The following is a 19,450-nucleotide window of genomic DNA, read 5'->3' as shown; positions in this document are numbered from 1 at the left end:
ATGCATTATCATCCTGAAAAATGACTTAATCATTACCAGACCTTCTTTTGATTGATGGAATTACAAAAGTATACACAATTTCAATGTATACCTGTGCATTTTCTGTAGAAGTAATGATTGTCATCTCCTCTGGTCCTTTACTTGACAACCCCAAATCAGTAGTGAATGTGGAAATGTGCTTGTTTTCTTCAGACGGCCATCGTTATATGTTTCATTGAAATGGCCCAAGAGTTCCAGCATCATCTCCTTGGCCAATGCTGATTCGTGTGTCATCACTAAATATCACTTTCATCCAATCATCCACAGTCCATGACTGCTTCCGTTCAGGTGTTAATGACGGTTTATGTTTGGCTTTTCTATCCAGTTTCCTTCAGCCAAGTTCTTACTGTTTGGTCACAGACATTGGCTCTTGTTTCTTCCCATTTTTTTTTTCATTTCTCTTGTGCATTTTTTATTGTCCAGGGGTATTGCTTTGAGTTTTCTGTCCTGATGTGTTGATGTCTTCCTTGGTCTACCTGAATTCTTCCTTTTCCTAATTTACTCATTTTATTTGTACTAGCTCCAAATTTTAGACACAGCTGACTGGGAGCAGCCAACATCTTATGCTGCACTCTGTGATGAATTACCTACTTGAAGTAGTTGTATATTCCTTTCTACTGTTTCATCTGACAGCCCTCTTGTTGGGGCCATGTTTCTTGTTTGTCAGCCGGGTGCATCAGATTGTTTAAAGTCTACAAGCACTCTGTTTTTGCAGACTAATTGGCCTTTTTAGACTTGTGCAGGTATTTGTTTTAGAAATGCAAATTACCCAGTGATTCCATAATTTCTTCCTAAACTAGTTCTGAACAAAAACTATGCCATTCATTACCACAATTTCATTTTTTTAGGTATGTTTTATAATGACAGAATGTTTAGCTGTTCAAATAGTTTTAGTTTTGTGTCATATCTGGGTTTTTTTTTTCTTCAAAGTAAAACAGCTGAGTGAACTTTCTCAGTGAGTAGTGATTCTGTATTTTTTGATAGTGGTTGTAAAGATATAAAATAGTGTTTGTTCACAGCTCGTTAATTGGTGAAAGGAGTTGTTTTCATCTAAAAGCCATAAAAGAAAACTTTGTAGCATCACTATCATTGTAGATGAATAACAGTTTGCCTTACTATTGTACTTTTATATTTGTTCTTTTTACGTATATTTTGTAAATATTTTACTGCTGGCAATATTTTGAGGGAGTATCAAAAGTGCAGTGACTAGCCCTCTTGCCTCACAGTGACAGGGCTCAGGTTTAATTCTAGTATGGTCATAGAGTTTATAATTTATACATTCCTTCTATATTCTTTGGGTGGATTAGTGAGTGTTTACATTAGTATGGTATGTAATGAATTCCTAGTCTGTCAAGTGCTAATTTTGTCCTCATGGCAGTGCTCGGTGTATAACCTCTAACTCCCTGCGTCCATATTATGTAAATATTGAAATGCAGTTATTACATATAAACATACTACCCATATTGGATATTTTGTAAACAGCAAATAAGCAAAAATATGTGAAATATTTCTTATAGGCCTGGGAAAATTAACACGTTCATTTTTTGAATTAATGTGGCTAGTTTAATGTGTTAAAAAATATTGTTGCAGTAGTAGATACAGAGTAGTGGTAGGAAAGGGGGGGGAAGGGGTTAGCAGGTGTATGTTTATTGCAGTCCTGGTACAATGCTAGAGAAACTCTCAAAGATAAAAATTGCACTCTTTTCATGTTTCTGTACGAAGATTGAAACAGTGTCAAACCACCTAAGTTTAAAATAAGTTAAACTTGAGTATCTCTGAAACCAAAATAAGTCTCTAGTACCTTTGTATGTAACTTGCCAGTCTGCCAGTCAACTTACAGAGCTGACTGCCCTAATATAATGACAAAATTCTGTGAAGTGGAAGTGTAATGCTTATCCCTACCTATTATTCCAGTTTGTAGTTCTTAGGTAACTTATGCAAAGAATGCCACATAATCATCCAAGAATACACAGTGTCAGTTTGTAGGTGAGATAGTTGTCAGATAGTTTTGCTTGTCAGAAGCAAATGTATATAACAGTGTTTTTTAACACACTTTTTGTTACCCAAGAAATCACAATTCACAACCTGATTCTAGCAACTGCAAAAACATTAAATGTCATATACGTGCTAAACTGTCTGAGACACCATCAAAAAAAATCAATTTGGAGATTGATGCTCTTTTTGGAGGTAGGAGGCTGAAGCTAGTGAGAACTCCCCCACCCCCATACTCAACACCTTCTACCAGGGCACCACTGAGAGTGTCCTGACAAGCTGCATCATTTCATTATTTCAGTGTGGAGTGTAACCATTGTAAGAATAAGAATTCTATTATCCTTGTAACGTAGGACAAAGCAACCATTTGTATCAGTGTTCAGTATACATGTATATTTTACCTCATACGTACACTCCTAGTCAAAAGTTTTTGAACACCTCAGTTTTTCTTCAAATTTAATCATTCGAAATGCAATGAATGTCCTAAAATGGCACAAAGATAAGCATTAAACTACCAGAGGTTTCAATTTAAAGTTTAGGTCAGCAAAACCTAAAAAAAAAAAAGGAAATTTAAGAATATTACAAAGGAGTCTTCTTCGGTGAACAACTAATAGGTTACAAGTTAAAGATGTTCTGCAGCAATTAAATTAAGTCGTGCAAGTTGAAGCAAACAGTTTGCACACATGTCCCAACTTCTGTTGATTACTTAAAAACCCTCTGTCTGTCTCTTAAAGCAGAGTTGCAACAGACTGTGTTACTACACCATCTGAAGTACTACTTGGACAATATTCACCAGCTACTAAAACTTTTAATATGGTATTGCACATTGATAGTTTGTGTTAGCAACATACAATCTTCAAAGCAAAGGACATAGAGCCAATGAAACACAAGAACTTTATGGAAGATTTAACAGCTCAGTTACGTGGTTTGTCTCAGTAAATTCCTCCCACCCAGGCAGACTCTCCTTATATGTTTGTTGCGTTTTAAATTACAGTTTCAACTGTCATTGGTCCCAGAGCAAAGGCTGCATCTGGGAGAAAGAAATGCATTAACTGCATGCAGGAAACTCCTTGGCAATGCAAGGAGTGTAATATGTGCCACTTTGCCTCATTCTCGACAGGAACTTTTATTGATAAGTGTTACACACAAATTTTTCTAATTTAAGAAATGGACATATAATAGTTTTGAGTGGAAAATGTTGAGCCATATTGAATAACAGGCTGAAGGCATGCCTTAGCTATTTTATTGTTTCTTTCAATGTGTTGTATTTTTTTCAGTAGTGAATGGAAAATTCAAAACAAGTTTGTTCAATTTCATTACAACTTCTGCTGGGGAAAAAAACCTTAAAATTCCAGCTTTAAACAAATTGGACAACTTTAAAACACTTTAAAGGGTTAAAAGTCCATTATGTTTGTGTTTTCCATGTTAGTTTTTCCCATCTTCCCTATTTTTTGTGAAGTTTTAAAGCAGCATAATTTATAAAATGAGTTTCAACAATTTACTTCTGTAGCATGTTTTTATATAAAAAAACTAGCTCAAAGTACTTTACAAATGATCTATTTTAAATTTGTTTTTCTTTTCTTGAATTTTTTTCTTTGATAAGAATAAATAAAGGAATAAATAAATACCATACCAAAATTAGTAACTAAAAATAAGTTAGTATGCACTTACATAACACATAAAAGTCATAGATGAATCTACGAATAAGGACTTGTTTTCAAGTCTTTATTGACTAATTCCAATACTACTATCAGGTGACCAGACAGGGTAGGAAAGGCTGGGGACCCTCCAGGGGTGCAATGTTGGGAGGGAAAAAAAACTATCTGCATGGGCCCCAAAGCCAAACGACTGCCTAGTCCCTACTGGCCTTTCAACCCGACATAAATTTTTTAATTAGTTCCAGTTGTTTTTAAGCTTGATCTTAGGTGGTGGTAGTGAAAAATTGGAAAAGATTGCAGCAAAAAGTAGATTTTAGCAGTGCAAGTTAATGAAGAATATGAGATTTCTATGCATATATAATCTAGAATTTGATTTAAGTTATAGCGGTGAAAAGACAAATTTATTATTATTTTTTTTTTTTATAACTGATTCACAGTATTAGCCTGGTGTATGTCTTATCGGTAAAATCCAGTTATTTTGTGTATAATGACAAAAGCTGCTACAAGTTTTAAACTTGGCTCTTGAAATAATAACAAAATTGCTATTAGAATATCTTAAGTTTAAGACTGGGAATGTGAAGGGACAAACATCCAAAAATACAGGAGGAGCAAGATTATTTAGAACTTAATATACCATCAATAGTATTTTAAAATCAGTTTAATGGACACAGGTAACCAATCTAATGATGCTAATACTAGTGAGCTATGCTCAGATTTTCTTTTCCTGGTTAAGATATTCCTTCTGCATTCCTATAACATACAGTAGTCCTGCTACTTTTTCAGTGTTCTGTGGTTCAATGTCTTTTCTGCTTAATTGTGAATTTTGTTTTGTCTTTTTGTTTCTAGACAGGACATTTAGCAATGGAGACATTACTATCCTTAACCTCAAAAAGAGCTGGTGACTGGTTCAAGGAAGAGCTTCGGTTATTGGGAGGCCTGGACCACATTGTAGATAAAGGTACATCCATAACTAAGGAATTGATTTGCTTTAGTTAGAAAGCGGTTCCAAATATTTGTATATATATTTAATACTGCTTTGATATTTTTAAAATACATTTTGAGATTGTTATACCAACCACAATTGCAGGTACTTATATGTTTAACAGCGAAAACACTCTTTCTTGTATTATTCATATAGTTTTAAATGCCTAACTACTAAGTTTTCCTTTAAGCTTTTCTAAAAGTATTTCTAGCCACCTGAACTGACTTTATCTCAGGTGTGGTATTGGCTCTGGAAGCTGACTGCAAATATATTAAACATTTATTCTGATAGCAAGTGTATTAAACATACAGTCTAATCCATGGCTTCTTCTGTTCATGGTACAGTTGTCAGTTTCACTCTTATGCATGAATGCAATATTTATTACTACTCCTTTTAGTTAGCAGTTGTCTTTGGTATTGTGCATATCTGATCCATGGTAGGTTCTTGTCTTTCACCTAATACTGCTGGGATAGGATTTGTCCTCTTTGCAGATATGGGTTAAACAGGATTGAAGATGTTATGTTAAAGGTTAAACATTCTTAAATTTATTGGTTATTTTTTTGTGATCAACTTTTTATTAAGCAAAAACTAATTGACAGGAATAAATGGACATAACATACAATGTAATGGCTTGAGCCAAGGGATCATTTAGACCTAGAAAGGTCTAAAGTAACAAAGGGATACCTCAGAAAAGAAGGGAAGAGACAGTAGGTGACATACGTGTGTCCAAAAAGAAAAGACTGGGGACGGTGCCAGAACATGTGGGGAAAAATGCCAGATAAACCAAGGGAACATAATTGACAGAGAGGATCAGTAGTGAGGCCCATCAGAAAGCATTTGCGTGGAGCAGGATAGCCTGTGTAGAATTTTGAACTGGGTGTGCTGGTTGTTTGGGTTTCTAGAACAAAACCTTGCTTTGGAGAGAACTGTGTCCCATGAAAGGGGTGAAGGGAGAGAAGAAAGGTCTCTGGACCAAAGAGAAATCAAGGGCAGAGGTTTATAGGATATTTTGCACAGTAAGGAATAGAGGGTAGACAGGTATTTTATTGGGAGAGAAAGACCAAAACAAAGAGTACAATGAATGTTAATGAATGTTTTGGTAGGGGGGTCAGGGACATCCTGCATGTTTTAAGAAGCACTGATCAGAGTTGAAGGTAGAAAGTTTATCTCATATATTGAAATCTTTTGAAGCCCATTTTATCTTGTCTTTCGATATCACCTTTGAGCTTTATTTTTACTTTCTCGTATACGAAGTACGGTGGTACCTTGAGATAGGTGTTTAATTCGTTCCGTGACCGAGCTCGTCAGTCAAAATGCTCATATCTCAAAACAGTTTTCCCCAAATTGAAATTAATTGAAATGAGATTAATTCGTGCAAGCCCCCAAAAAACCACCCTAATGTTTTGTTAAATGTTTTCAACATAAGAAAAATGTATTTATAATGAACAAATGTATACAAACAAAATAAAACCAAATACATTAAAGAGAATCTCAAGAAATAAACAGATATTGGCAAAGCCGATTAGCGTATTGTAATGTTTTTTCCACTTTTGCTTAACTTCATTTTCTTCTTCACTTTTTTTTTTTTCTTTTTTTGCCACGCTTTCCTCACTTTCATTCTCAAAGCGTTTCAATAGAAACCTATCCAAGGGGCTTTGTTTAGTCCTCCCCTTTAGAATGTTTCTGAAATGAGTTAGGTGTCATTAAACAGCGCCGCTGCACTATCAGTTGTATCTTTTTCAGAAGTCAAGTGTTAGGCAAGTGTCATTAAATAGCGCAGTTGCAATTTTTTCAGGGTGTTCGCAACTTTTTCCCACATTGCAGACACTTCCTTTATCTCATTTTATGCGGTAACCTCCTCTGCCTCTGTGTCCTCCGCGAAATCGATCTCCTGCAAAACCTCCGTATGTTGCTGTGTCTGTAGTTCCATCAACTTTTCCATCATCAGTTCCTCGGAATGTGCGGCGACAAGCTCTTTGAAGACTTGTATTTCAAATTTTGGCTTGTAACTCAAGACAAAAAATCAACCTAGTGACGGCTCGTATGTCAAAAAACTTGTACATTGGGGCACTCGTATGTCAAGGTACCACTGTATAGGGAAAATATTGGAATCCTCCAAAAATTCCATTTCTAGATTTTGTTGAATCTCGACGTTCTAGACCTCCCTGGGTCTGAAAATACCATTTTTGGAATTGTATCTATCTGTGTGTGTATGCTTGTATTTAAACATGATTCATGCAGCTGCAGAGTCCGATTTATCCAACTGTACTTTTATAATAATTGTTCAATATATATATTTTTTTTTATTTGATTTCTTGTGGATGGTTCTTTAGTGTACATAATATAAAAAGGTAATCATTGTCTTTGCGGTTTATTCCTCAAATATCCATTACCATATCTGAGTATATGAGAAAGTCTAGGGGAGACCACTCCTGATTTTTTTTTTTTTTTTTCTTGGTCATATGACAAAGACAGTCAGACTTTTCTGCCTGTCGTTCACTAATCAGTAACCCCTCATTTGAGCCTTCTGACCATGACCACAAATATGTTTGAAGAGGTGCAGAGCTTAAATTGACATCCGCTAAAGAAAAGTATTTTGTAAAAAGCGTAGGTAGGTAGGTTCAGTGTACCTCAGTGAACTTGATACCTACTGTATATGTCTGATACAACATTTCAGTACTTGGGCAGTGGGATATAAGTTATTTACCTAACGATAACTGCTTGTAGTTTAAAGTCATGCCTTTAATATTTAGAAAGGTTTGCCTGAAAATAATCTGAAAGCTTTTTATTGGTAGTCTTGTAAAAATCCTAATATTTGCAGTTATCTAGCACAGCCTGAAATGATTCACAAATTTTTGTGAAATGTTTTTGTTGCTAATCATATTTGATCCAAAAGGATTTCATAATGGCACTTCGACCCCAAACCAACTTGGTAATTCTGACCATTTTATGCTACAATTACTACACACTTAGGAAACAATGGCTAAAATCGGATTAATCAGTAAGGCTGGAGTTATACTTCACGCGACGCATGCTGCAGCGGACGCTCCTGCTATGCAAGCGTTGTAGTGTTCATACTTGCGCACGTACTTTACGTAAATCTGGAGGAATCCACCAGGTGGCAATGCGAGATATTATCACGGTGAGAACATGTTCGGCTTCTCTGTGTTGTGAATTGCCTAGAACACCTATTAAATTCTGATGACACCTTACCGCAATATCTCTGAAAAGGATGTTTATTGATTAAATCCATCAATTCAGGGATGTGTCCATTCCAGCAAGCATTGGGCGCGAGTGAGAAATAGTCCCTTGACGAGGCCTTAGCTCATCGCAAGGTGAATACAAGCACACACATACACTAGTGTCATTTTAGCGGCACCAGATCCCCAAATCTGCATATCTTTGGAAGGAAAATGGAGCACACTGTGGAAGACCAGCAGGAAATACCAGCAACATAACTCCCTGCGAAACAGCAGTGCTATCGCTCCACCACCATGACTCCCCCATGTGTGTAATTAGCAGTATTCATTATTTAAATGAAATTATATGTAAAATGTAACATATACACTTTAATGCATTTCATCATGAAAGTGATATCAAGTATAAATCTAAAGATTCTGAATGTGCAGATAGTTGGAATATCATACATTTAATTTGTTCTGTATGGCGATCTATTGCTGCTTTCCGCTGCTGTGTGGTACAAGAAGCTCGTAGCGATTAAAAACTGGGATGACGTTTACGACGGCCTGCTTTAATGATAAAGTAAACTACGAGGTTAAAGTGGACATTTCGAGATTAAAGCCGAAATTTCCACTTTAATCACAAAATACACGTTTTCACCGTGTCCTTTATTTTTTTCTCAGTGGTTCAAATACTGTATAACGCTATACATTATGTTGCTGCTGTTAAGTTGCAAAAATAAAAAACACGACACAAAAGATGGTATGTGAGACTTTTAAAATGTATCGTGTCATTACGTTCGGGTACTATCTACATGTGACAGAAAGCCTCTATGCCGATCCTACGGGATGGATACTTCGATGTGGTGAACCAAAATGCCAACATACAGATGCATTCGTGGTGCTTTTATATTCAAGCGTCGCATATTCCCGATCGTAATGACACGGTACATTTTAAAAGTCTCACATACCATCTTTTGTGCCGTCTATTTTTTTTTTTTCCAACTTCACATCGGCAACATAATGTATAGCACTGAGAAAAAAATAAGACACGGTGAAAACGTGTATTTTGTGATTAAAGTGGAAATTTCGGCTTAAATCTCGAAGTGTCCACTTTAACCTTGTAGTTTACTTTATTGTTAAAGCAGACCATCATAAACGTCATCCCAGTTTTTAATCGCTACGAGCTTCTTGGACCTGACAGCAGGTAAAGTAAAAAAAAAATTTTTAAATCGACGGCACAAAAGATGGTATGCGAGACTTTTAAAATGTATCATGTCATTACGATCGGGAATATGCGACGCTTGAATATAAAAGCACCACGAATGCATCTGTATGTTGGCATTTTGTTTCACCACTTTGAACCATTCATCAAACAGCAAAGGATCTCCATAGAGGCTTGCGGTCACATGTAGATAGTAAACAGAGACTCTGACATCACGTTCTGACTTTTAGCACACTGCGAACCCCCCCGCTTTTTGCTGGTACTGAAGCTCGCGCATGCGTCACGTTAATTTCTGAGGACCTGCTCAGAGGACGCGTGAAATGAACGCTGGGAACGCGTGGCAGCCATGATGCGGGAGCGTATGCGTTCTGAGCGTGAAGTATAAACCGGCCCTAAGAAATTCTTTGTTCATGGAATGCTGAGTAAGTTGAACCATTGGAAGGTTACTTGGATTGAACTGATTGGGATGTGTTTAAAGATGTTTGTTAAAACATTGATGAGGTGACTTAACACTAGGTTTTTTGAAGATGTTTGCATTTCCAGCAAAACTACTGCAATTTACAACATTGGAATGTGACTTTCTAGGTTGGCTTTATACTGTTTGGCAGCTTCTGGGTGCCACTTGAACCTGGAACCGTTAATACCATACCCAAGGATGAGCAGTGGCATGTAAGGATGCAGACAGTCGAGGTGGTGTAATCCTTCAGGTGCTTTTATTTTCAAGTAATAGTGACTAAAGTGCAGTGCTTGAATTCTTCAGCAAATACATAATCAGGAATAAAAACCAAGTGAAAAGTGAACATTGTGGATGCTAAAAAGTCCAAAGTCAAATAATACATTTTCCATTAAAACTGAGTTTTAAAAATCAAGGGATGAAAAATATCCTTTATAATGCAATCCAAGGTGTGGTGCTCTCTCTTTAAAATTGACATCTCCTCTGCCTTATTCCAGATAGGGCACTGTAGTGTGAGAAGTCTTCCCAACAAGCACATTTAACTATTAAAGCTTGGCTTGGGTCGGGTCCCTAATGCCAGTCCAGTGTCACCCTGCTGAGCCTTGCTTATACTTGTGCTGGCATTCACGAGTGCAAGGTTCCTCCAGCTGTTCAGTGTGCTTAACCCAAGCGACTTCTATCCCTCAGGCTCTAGCCAGATTGCTTCCTTTGAGGCCACTGTCAACTACCTGTCTTTAGTCCTGTAGCACCAGCTCCTCTGTGATCCTACTCTTTCTTTACTTTAGTTTCATTTTTTCCTTTAACTTCCTTTCTCTCATATTTCTCCCCTGCTCTAGTGTCCCAAAGTAGTTTAAAAGGAAGATGAAGCATAAGTGCATTAATCATGAATCAAGTGCTAAGGAGGGAACATGTTAATCTTACATGTGTGCACGTGTATGCAGGATTGCCCATTCCCACATCTGCGTCTAGAGCCGCTGCACTACTCTACATATGCTCCACCCAAATAAATGAGCATCCAGATTATTTACTCATTTAAAATGCCCATGCCACAGACCCTGTACAGTAATCCCTCCTCGATCGCGGGGGTTGCGTTTCCAGAACCCCCCGCGATAGGTGAAAATCTGCGAAGTAGAAACCATATGTTTGGTTATTTTTATATATTTTAAGCCCTTAGAAACTCTCCCACAATGTTTATAAATATTCTCCGCACAGTTAAACAGTAAACCCTCGTTTATAGCGGTTAATCTGCTGCAGACAGATAAATGAATTTCCACGAAGTAGTTTTTTTTAATTATAAATCTAATATTTTCGCAGTTAGAGCATAGAAAACCTCTTTACCACCTTCTAGATACGTTTTTTAACATTATTAGAGCCCTCTAGACATGAAATAACACCCTTTAGTCAAAAGTTTAAACTGACAAGACAGATGACAGTTCTTTCTCACAATTAAAAGTATGCAAACATATCTTCCTCTTCAAAGGAGTGCCGTCTGGAGCAGAGAATGTCAGAGAGAGAGAAATGTAAACAATCAAAAATCAATAGGTCTGTTGGGCTTTTAAGTATACGAAGCACCCGTGATAAAGCGGTCGCAATGAAGGGATCAATGTGAAGTAGTCTTTCAGAATTTTTTTACAGGAGCTTCCGTATCTTCTATGCAAACAGCCTCTGTGCAAACAGCCCCTCTGCTCATACCCCCTCCGTCAGGAGCAGAAAATGTCAGAGAGAGTGAAGAGAAAAGCAAACAATCAAAAATCAATACGGGCTGTTAGAGCTTTGAAGTGTGCGAAGCACCACGCGGGAAGCATATTGTATATCATTGAGGAGTTTTATTTAATATGTGCTCTGATTGGATAGCTTCTCAGCCATTTGCCAATAGCGTCCTTTGTATGAAATCAACTGGGCAAACAAACTGAGGAAGCATGTACCATAAATTAAAAGACCCATTGTCTGCAGAAATCCGTGAAAAATCCGTGATATATATTTAGATATGCTTACATTTAAATTTCGTGATGGAGTGAAGCCGCGAAAGTGGAAGCGCGATATAGCGAGTGATCACTGTATATCATTGGAAAGCAGTGGTTCACCAAAGAACTAAGGATTCTTTGTCAAGCAAAAGAAGCAAGCAAAAATCGGTGACAAGGATACAAATTAACACCCCAGGTATCTGCTCAACAGTGCAATCACACATACTTAATGGAAATGCAAAAATTAACTGGAACTTCAGTTTTCAGCCAGCAATAGCTCCTCTTTATGAAGAAGCCTTCGGTTTGCTACCAACTATAAAAAAAGATTTATCCATGTCTGAAAGCTGTTTGCAAGAAAGACCTGCATAAAGTCTGCTACTGCTGATTCAGTCTCACCTGAAAGAATCGAACGCTGTGCAAGTCAACTCGCTGCTTTCCTTACTGTCATTTTTAACCAGTCTCTTGCAATGTGTACTTTTCCAGGTTGCTTTACATCTTCTGTTATTGTTTCAGTTGCAAAAAATAATAAAAATAAGCTGTACTTCAACAATTACAGGCCTATTGCACTTATATTAGTGCTAATGAAAGTGTTTGAAAGTCTTAAATCTGTTACTGCTGCTAATCTTGACCATCTTCAGTTTGCATATAAAACAAATAGATCTGTGGACAATGCCAATAATAAGGGCCTTCACTTTGTGCTAGAACATCTGGCCTGTAATGGAACCTATGCCAGAATACTACTTGCATACTTCAGTTCAGAATTTAATATCATTCTGCCCAAACTGTTGTTAACTAAATATCTACAAACTGAACCAAATGCCTCCACTTGTAAATGGTTTTACAGTTTTTTGATAAATCAGAAGCAGTACATTTGGATGTGTTCCCATTTCTGATTTCCTCTATATTAGCATAGGTGCCCCCAAAGCTATGTACCCCCCCTGCTATATTGCCTGTGCACCAATGGCCGTGGATCCTATTGACCCTAGAGTAAAATTCATTAAGTTTGCTGATGATGCCACCATTATTGGACTTATCATAATGGTAATGAAACCAGGTTGCCTAATACCACCAGTGTAGTGGACAGTGGTAATTGACTTTTGCAAATAGCAGTAACAACCTCTCCCACTAGAAATGAATGATTCTGCAGTCAATATGGTAAAATCCTTCATCTGTTTAGGTGCAACTGTCACAAACACACTCAGTTTGATCATAATGCATTTCCCATTACCGAGAAGGCTCAGCAGTGGTTGTAGTTTTTATGCAAACTAAAGAAATTGAATATTTCCCAGCCAATCCTAGTATCATTTTACAAGGCCATAATTGAAAAGGTGATGACATTCTGCATTGTTTTATGGTATAGTTCAGCAGCAGTCCTCTTGAAAAATTACAGCGTGCTGTGAGGTCATCTGAGCAAAATAATTGTTTGTTCCTTCTGTTGCAGACATGCACAGTCATATGAAAAAGTTTGGGAACCCCTCTCAGCCTGCATAATAATTTACTTAGAACAAAAAAAGATAACAGTGGTATGTTTTTCATTTCCTCGGAACATCGGAGTACTGGGGTGTTTTCCGAACAAAGATTTTTAGTGAAGCAGTATTTAGTTGTATGAAATTAAATGTGAAAAACTGGCTGTGCAAAAATTTGGGTACCCTTATAATTTTGCTGATTTGAATGCATGTAACTGATTACTTGCAACACCAAATTGGTTGGATTAGCTCGTTAAGCCTTGAACTTCATAGACAGGTGTGTCCAAACATGAGAAAAGGTATTTAAGTTGGTCAGTTGCAAGTTATGCTTCCCTTTGACTCTCCTCTGAAGAGTGACAGCATGGGATCCTTAAAGCAACTCTCAACAGATCTGAAAACGAAGATTAAGTATCATGTTTTCGGGAAGGCTACAAAAAGCTATCTCAGAGGTTTAAATTACCAATTTTAATTGTAAGGGATGTAATCAGGAAATGAAAGGCCACAGGCATAGTTGCTGTTAAACCCAGGTCTGGCAGGCCAAGAAAAATACAGGAGCGATATGTGCACAGGATTGTGAGAATGGTTACAGAAAACCCACAGATCATCTCCAAAGAGCTGCAAGAACATCTTGCTGCAGATTGGTGTATCTGCACATCGTTCTACAATTCAGGATAATGTTCAAGCATCAGTCACAAAGTTGGTTACGCAGGGATTGGATATTCAAATGAGACAATGACCCAAAACACAGTTAAAAAACTACAAAGGCATTCATGCAGAGGGAAAAGTACAATGTTCTGGAATGACCATCACAGTCCTCTGACTTGATTATCATCGAAAATCTATGGGATGATTTGAAGCAAGGCTGCCTATGCTCGGTTGCCATCAAGTTTAACTGAACTGGAGAGATTTTGTATGGAAGAATGGTTAAAAATAACTCCATCCAGAATCCAGACACTCATCAAAGGCTATCGGAGGCGTCTAGAGGCTATTATATTTGCAGGAGGCGGCTCAACTAAGTATTGATGTAATATCTCTGTTAGGGTGTTTACATTTATACACCTGGCTAATTTTGTTATGATGCATATTGCATATTTTCTGTTAATCCAGTAAACTTAATGTCACTGGTGCAATACTAATGCTTCCATAAGGCATGTCACACATTAAAAGGAAGTTGCTACTTTGAACGCGCAGCCAATGATAAACAATCCAAAGAATTAAGAGGGGTTCCCAACCTTTTTCATATGACTGTATGTATCTAGTATCACTAACCACTTTATTTTTACATTTCATTTATTATTGCACAGTTTTGCAACTGTATGTAAAGTGTGTTCTTTAACTTATTTGTATGTAATATTTTCTGTTATGAACTGCTCCAGTGATACCGACTAAATTCCTGTCCATTAAATACTGGCAAATTATTCTGATTTTGCAGTGAATAAATGCTTTCTTTGCAGTCATAGTTTTGATGAAGGTATGAAAGTTAAGATGTATAGTGCCTTAGGATATGCTGGAGTAAGCTAGTAGAAATTACAACAGGTTTAGAAGAAATTGTTTTATCAGAAATTCTTGACTGTGTTTTGAACTACTTAGTTTGCTTGGGCTAACTGATACAGTGATGACAATTGTGTTCACATACTGGGCAAGGAAATTATTGCTCAAGGTTATTTACACATGGAACTGTATTTAAATTAAAATATATAAAAGTAAACCTATAGAATACCAGATATTATGAATGTCTTGTTTTCCATAATTGCTTGATGCTAAAACAACTTTAGATCAGGAGTTAACATTAGAATGTTAGTAATGTGTAAAGGCAAGAATAGCCTGCGAAGTAAAAGGAATTGGTTGGTCGAAGGCAGACTTGTTTAATTATTTTTGATGTGTCCAATGTACAGGAGCAAGGTATCATTTATATTTAATAAGCAATAGTTTAATAAAGGCAACATGAATATTTTTAATATACTTTACAGGCATTATGTGCCAGACCAGCATCCACAATAGACAAGAGAATAATTGTGGAACACAACATGTCTTCTGGTACTGACAAGGCTCTTTATGGATCTCTGGTTTAAGAATAAATGGAACAGAATCAGATGCAAAATTATACTTTTAGTCCACCAAATAACCATTTACAAAACCAGTTGAACACTTTTAATTCAAAGTACAGAATAGTGAAATGGGTCTAGCTGTAAATTTTACTAATGAATGCAACAAACTATCATGGAAGTAATAGTCACAAAAAAAAAATACCAGCATTGTGTAGTGTTTCAGCAGTAACTCAATGAAGGAATTAGTGCAGGTTGTCAGCCTTTGCCATTGAATAAGACTGTTTTAGGTAAATTTGAATTATGCTTAGACACATTTGCTTTGACAGTCCTAATACATATACAGTGACTTGGGAAAGTATTCGGTGCTTGTCCTGTTTTGTCACATTACAATCTGAAATATAAAGTGATTTTTGTTTGGATTGTATGTGATGGGTGTAACAATATAACCCAAATTGTTCAAGTGGAATAAAAATGCTGCGTCTTGTGTGTGTATACAGTATGTTTATATAAAAAAAAAAAAAAAAACACTGAAAGGTTGAGTCTATATGTATTCACCCCCTTTGCTATGAAACTTCAAAATAAGGTCAGGCCCAACCAATTAGCTTCAGAAGTCACAAACTTAGTTAATATTGGCCCTCCTGTGTTCAATCAAGGTGTCACATGTCTGTGTAAATAGGCCTGTTCTGTAAGGCCCCAGATTCTTCAACATTACTGAGGAAGCAACATAAAGACCAATGAGCACTTCAGAAAGGTTAGAGATGCAGTTATGGATAAAAGTAGATCAGGGTTGGGTTATAAAACAAAAAAATTCCAAACTTTTCATATCCCATGGAGCACCATTAATGCCATATAATAAAATGAAAAGAATATGGACCTGACAAGAGAAAGCAGCCCACCAAAACTCCTAGCCCAGGCAAGGAAGGCATTAATCAGAGATGCAACAAAGACACCAAGTATAACACTAAAGGAGCCGCAAAGATCCACTGTCGTGATAAGAGTATATGTCCATAGGACCACTTTAAGCCGTGCTCTCCCCAACTTCATAAAGCCCCTCTCCACTGCACCGTGGCCAGAAAAAAAGCAAACCATTTTGGAGTTTACCCAGCAAGATGTGGTGGACTTTCCAAACACATGGAAGAAAATTATCTGGTCTGATGAGACTAAAATGGAACTTTTGGCCAACATGGTATATGCCATGTGTGGTACAAACCTAACACTTCCAACCCAAAACCCTAGTGCAGCCCATCTAACTTGGAGCTGGAGCAGTTTTGCCTTGAGGAATGGGAAAAAATCCCATTGGTTAGATTTAATAAGCTAATAGACATTCCCCCAAAGGGTTGAAGCTTTAATTATAGCAAAAGTTGTCTCCACAAATTGACAAATGGGATCTGTTTTCTGTGTTTTTTGTCTTAATTATTGTTTGTGTCACAATAAAAAAAAAATATTTTGCATCTTCAAATTGGTAGATATGTTTTAAAGCAAATGGTGTTAAACCCTCAACATAAGTATGTATATATTTTTTATTCACACATGAGTACAAAGCAGCTGTTACTTTATTATCCAGAAGTTAAACTCTCAGCATATACTTAATCATGTTAAAATGCTTTGAGAAACCTTTGTAATACATTAGTTCTGTTTATTAAGCCTAGTAAATTGTCTTTCCATGGATTGTAAGGTCTTGGCATTCCTGCTGATGATTTGATAACTTGTGTTGGTGATCTGTTTGCTGTCAATAGCTGCTGTGGTAGGAGAAAAAGAGAAAACTAGACAACAGAAAATGGACAATTTGGTGTAACCGCTGTCAAGATAAAATTGAACAAGTAATTTTTTTTAGTTGAAGTCATAAGTAAGGTTTCTCCATTTTAAGGTGCATCAGTTCAGAGATTACAAATGCTTTTCAGTGAGGGATTTTGAAATTCTAAAACTAAGTGTGATCTGTTCAAGATGCCTTAACGAAAATTGTGTTTCATCTCATAAAGTTGATCCATGGAAGACCCCAAGTTCTTTCATGAAGACAGACAGGACTGTTGTAGGTGCTTTGAGAACCAGATGACTTACAAGTCCTCAGTTGACTGATTCCTTAAGTAGTACAACACCAAATACCAGTGTTTTACAGTAGTAACTTTTTGCAGCATTAGTAATGTCTGATTATAGTTTTATATCAATTTAATGGTAGCTTGATAAACTATCAGTTTCTATCAAAAACATGAAATTTATGGGTGGTTCCAAACTTGAACATTAGTGTGTTTGTATGTTTTGGAGTAGGGGTGTGTGTATGTATTTACGTATGTATGTATCTATGTAAATGTATATATTTGTGTGTGTGTGTATATATATGTATGTATATATATATGTGTATATGTATGTGTATAAGTATATATGTGTATATGTATGTATGTGTATGTATATGTATATATATGTATGTGTATGTGTATGTGTATGTATATATATGTATGTGTATGTGTATATATATGTATGTGTATGTGTATGTATATATTATGTATGTGTATGTATATATATATATGTATGTGTATATACGAGGTGTGGTGGAAAAGTAATGAGACTGATTTTTCATTTACCAAAGTTTTTATTTTTTTTCAAACATCAATGTTATCCCCTTCAAAGTAGTTCCCTTGGGCAGCTACACACGATGGAAACGTTGTTCCCACTGTTGGTAGCAGCTGGAAGTCTTCAACCGGTATGGTCTTCAGCATGTCCGTTACACTCTTTTGGATGTTTGCTAAAGTCCCGAAATGATGTCCTTTGAGGACATTTTTCAGTTTAGGAAAAAGGAAAAAGTCACACGGACTGAGGTCAGGTGAATAAGGGGGCTGGGGAACCACAGGGAATGCCTTTTGAGGTCAAAAATTCTGTTATGGAGAGGGCAGTTTTTCGGCACCGTTTTGGCACAGACCTTTCACATGTGCAAATGTTCAGTCAAAATTTGATGAACGGTAAATCTGTTCAAGTTTAATTGTTCAATCAAAATTCTTAATGTTAAACGACGGTCTGATCTCACAAGAGTGTTCACACGTTCGATGTTTTCATTGGTTTTCAAAGTTGAAGTCCTCCCTGAACGGTGTTAATCTTCAACGTGTTTTCTGCCTTCCAGAAATGATTTGTGCCAGCAAAAAACTTGAGTTCGGGATAAAGAATGTTCCCCATAGGCCTGTTTTAACTTTTCAAACGTCACACTTGCCGTTTAATGGCACAACGTTGCTCCAAATTCCGCTTTTCCTTTTTGCGTGACGCACAACCAAAAAAACAACTTCGCTAATAGCAGTCACAAAAATCACGTAGTTAACGGAAGGAGTTGAAACTCGCACTGAGCTATGGGATGGTACTGATACACGTGCTCTATCAAGGACAACAGCGCAGCGTTGCCAGTCTCATTACTTTTCTGCCACACCTCGTATATGTATATGTATGTATGTATGTATGTATGTATGTATGTATGTGTATGTATGTATGTATATATGTATTGTGAGCTGGAGGGCTGATCGCACCCCAAATAGATACAGACACCCCTGGGAAAACCACAAACCCTCAAACACTGACTACCACCCTCACATTGTTCCTTATCCTTGCACTATAACGCGTAATACAAGCCTCGTGCGGTACTCCGCCGACTTATAAGCCTTGGCGCGCCTGTCAGTTTTTGGAATTGATTGTTTGCTTTTATCTCTCTCTGCTCCTAGCGGAACTGTTATATCTGACTTGTCATGGAGCACGTTTAAGCTCATGTTTTTGCGGTGTCTGAATAAAAATCCTTCTTTTTTTCTACGACCTTCTGTGTCTCTGTGCAAATCTGTGACCCAAGCGTGACAGTATGTATGTATATATATATATATATATATGTGTGTGTATGTATATATATATGTATGTATGTATATATATGTATGCATATATATATGTATGTATATATATATATATATATATATATATATATATATATATGTGTGTGTGTATTTAAACTGCTCAAAATAATTAATGGAACACTTTGAAAACACATCAGATCTCAATGGGGAAAAAGAAATCCCCCTGGATATCTATACTGATATCGACTGGGTAATGTGTTAGGAATGAAAGGATGCCACATCGTTTGATGGAAATGAAAATGATCAACCTACAGAGCCCTGAATTCAAAGACGCCCCAAAAATCAGAGTGAAAAAATTATGTTGCAGGCTAGTCCATTTTGCCAAAATTTAATTGCAGCAACTCAAAATTGTACGCAGCACTTTGTATGGCCCCTGTGTTCTTGTATACATGCCTGACAACATCGGTGCATGCTTCTAATGAGATGACAGATGGTGTTGTGGGGATCTCCTCCCAGATCTGGACCAGGGCATCACTGAGCTCCTGGACAGTCTGAGGTGCAACCTGGTGGCATTGGATGGACCAAAACATAATGTCCCAGAGGTGTTCTATTGGATTTAGGTCAG

At 36.9% G+C, this 19,450-nt stretch overlaps 1 protein-coding gene across 1 annotated transcript in view; it reads left to right on the top strand.

Annotated features, from left to right (window-relative positions):
- The window catches only part of waplb (WAPL cohesin release factor b), a 229,923-nt gene that overhangs the window by 136,237 nt on the left and 74,236 nt on the right, over positions 1 to 19,450 (top strand). The window contains exon 11 of the mRNA XM_039769232.1: positions 4,536 to 4,647. Within this exon, the coding sequence (XP_039625166.1) occupies positions 4,536 to 4,647 (112 nt within the window). The remainder of the gene's footprint in view (positions 1 to 4,535; positions 4,648 to 19,450) is intronic.

Source organism: Polypterus senegalus, chromosome 1 (assembly GCF_016835505.1).
Source record: "Polypterus senegalus isolate Bchr_013 chromosome 1, ASM1683550v1, whole genome shotgun sequence".
Classification (NCBI taxonomy): domain Eukaryota; kingdom Metazoa; phylum Chordata; class Cladistia; order Polypteriformes; family Polypteridae; genus Polypterus; species Polypterus senegalus.
This window is presented reverse-complemented; position numbering and strand designations above follow the sequence as displayed.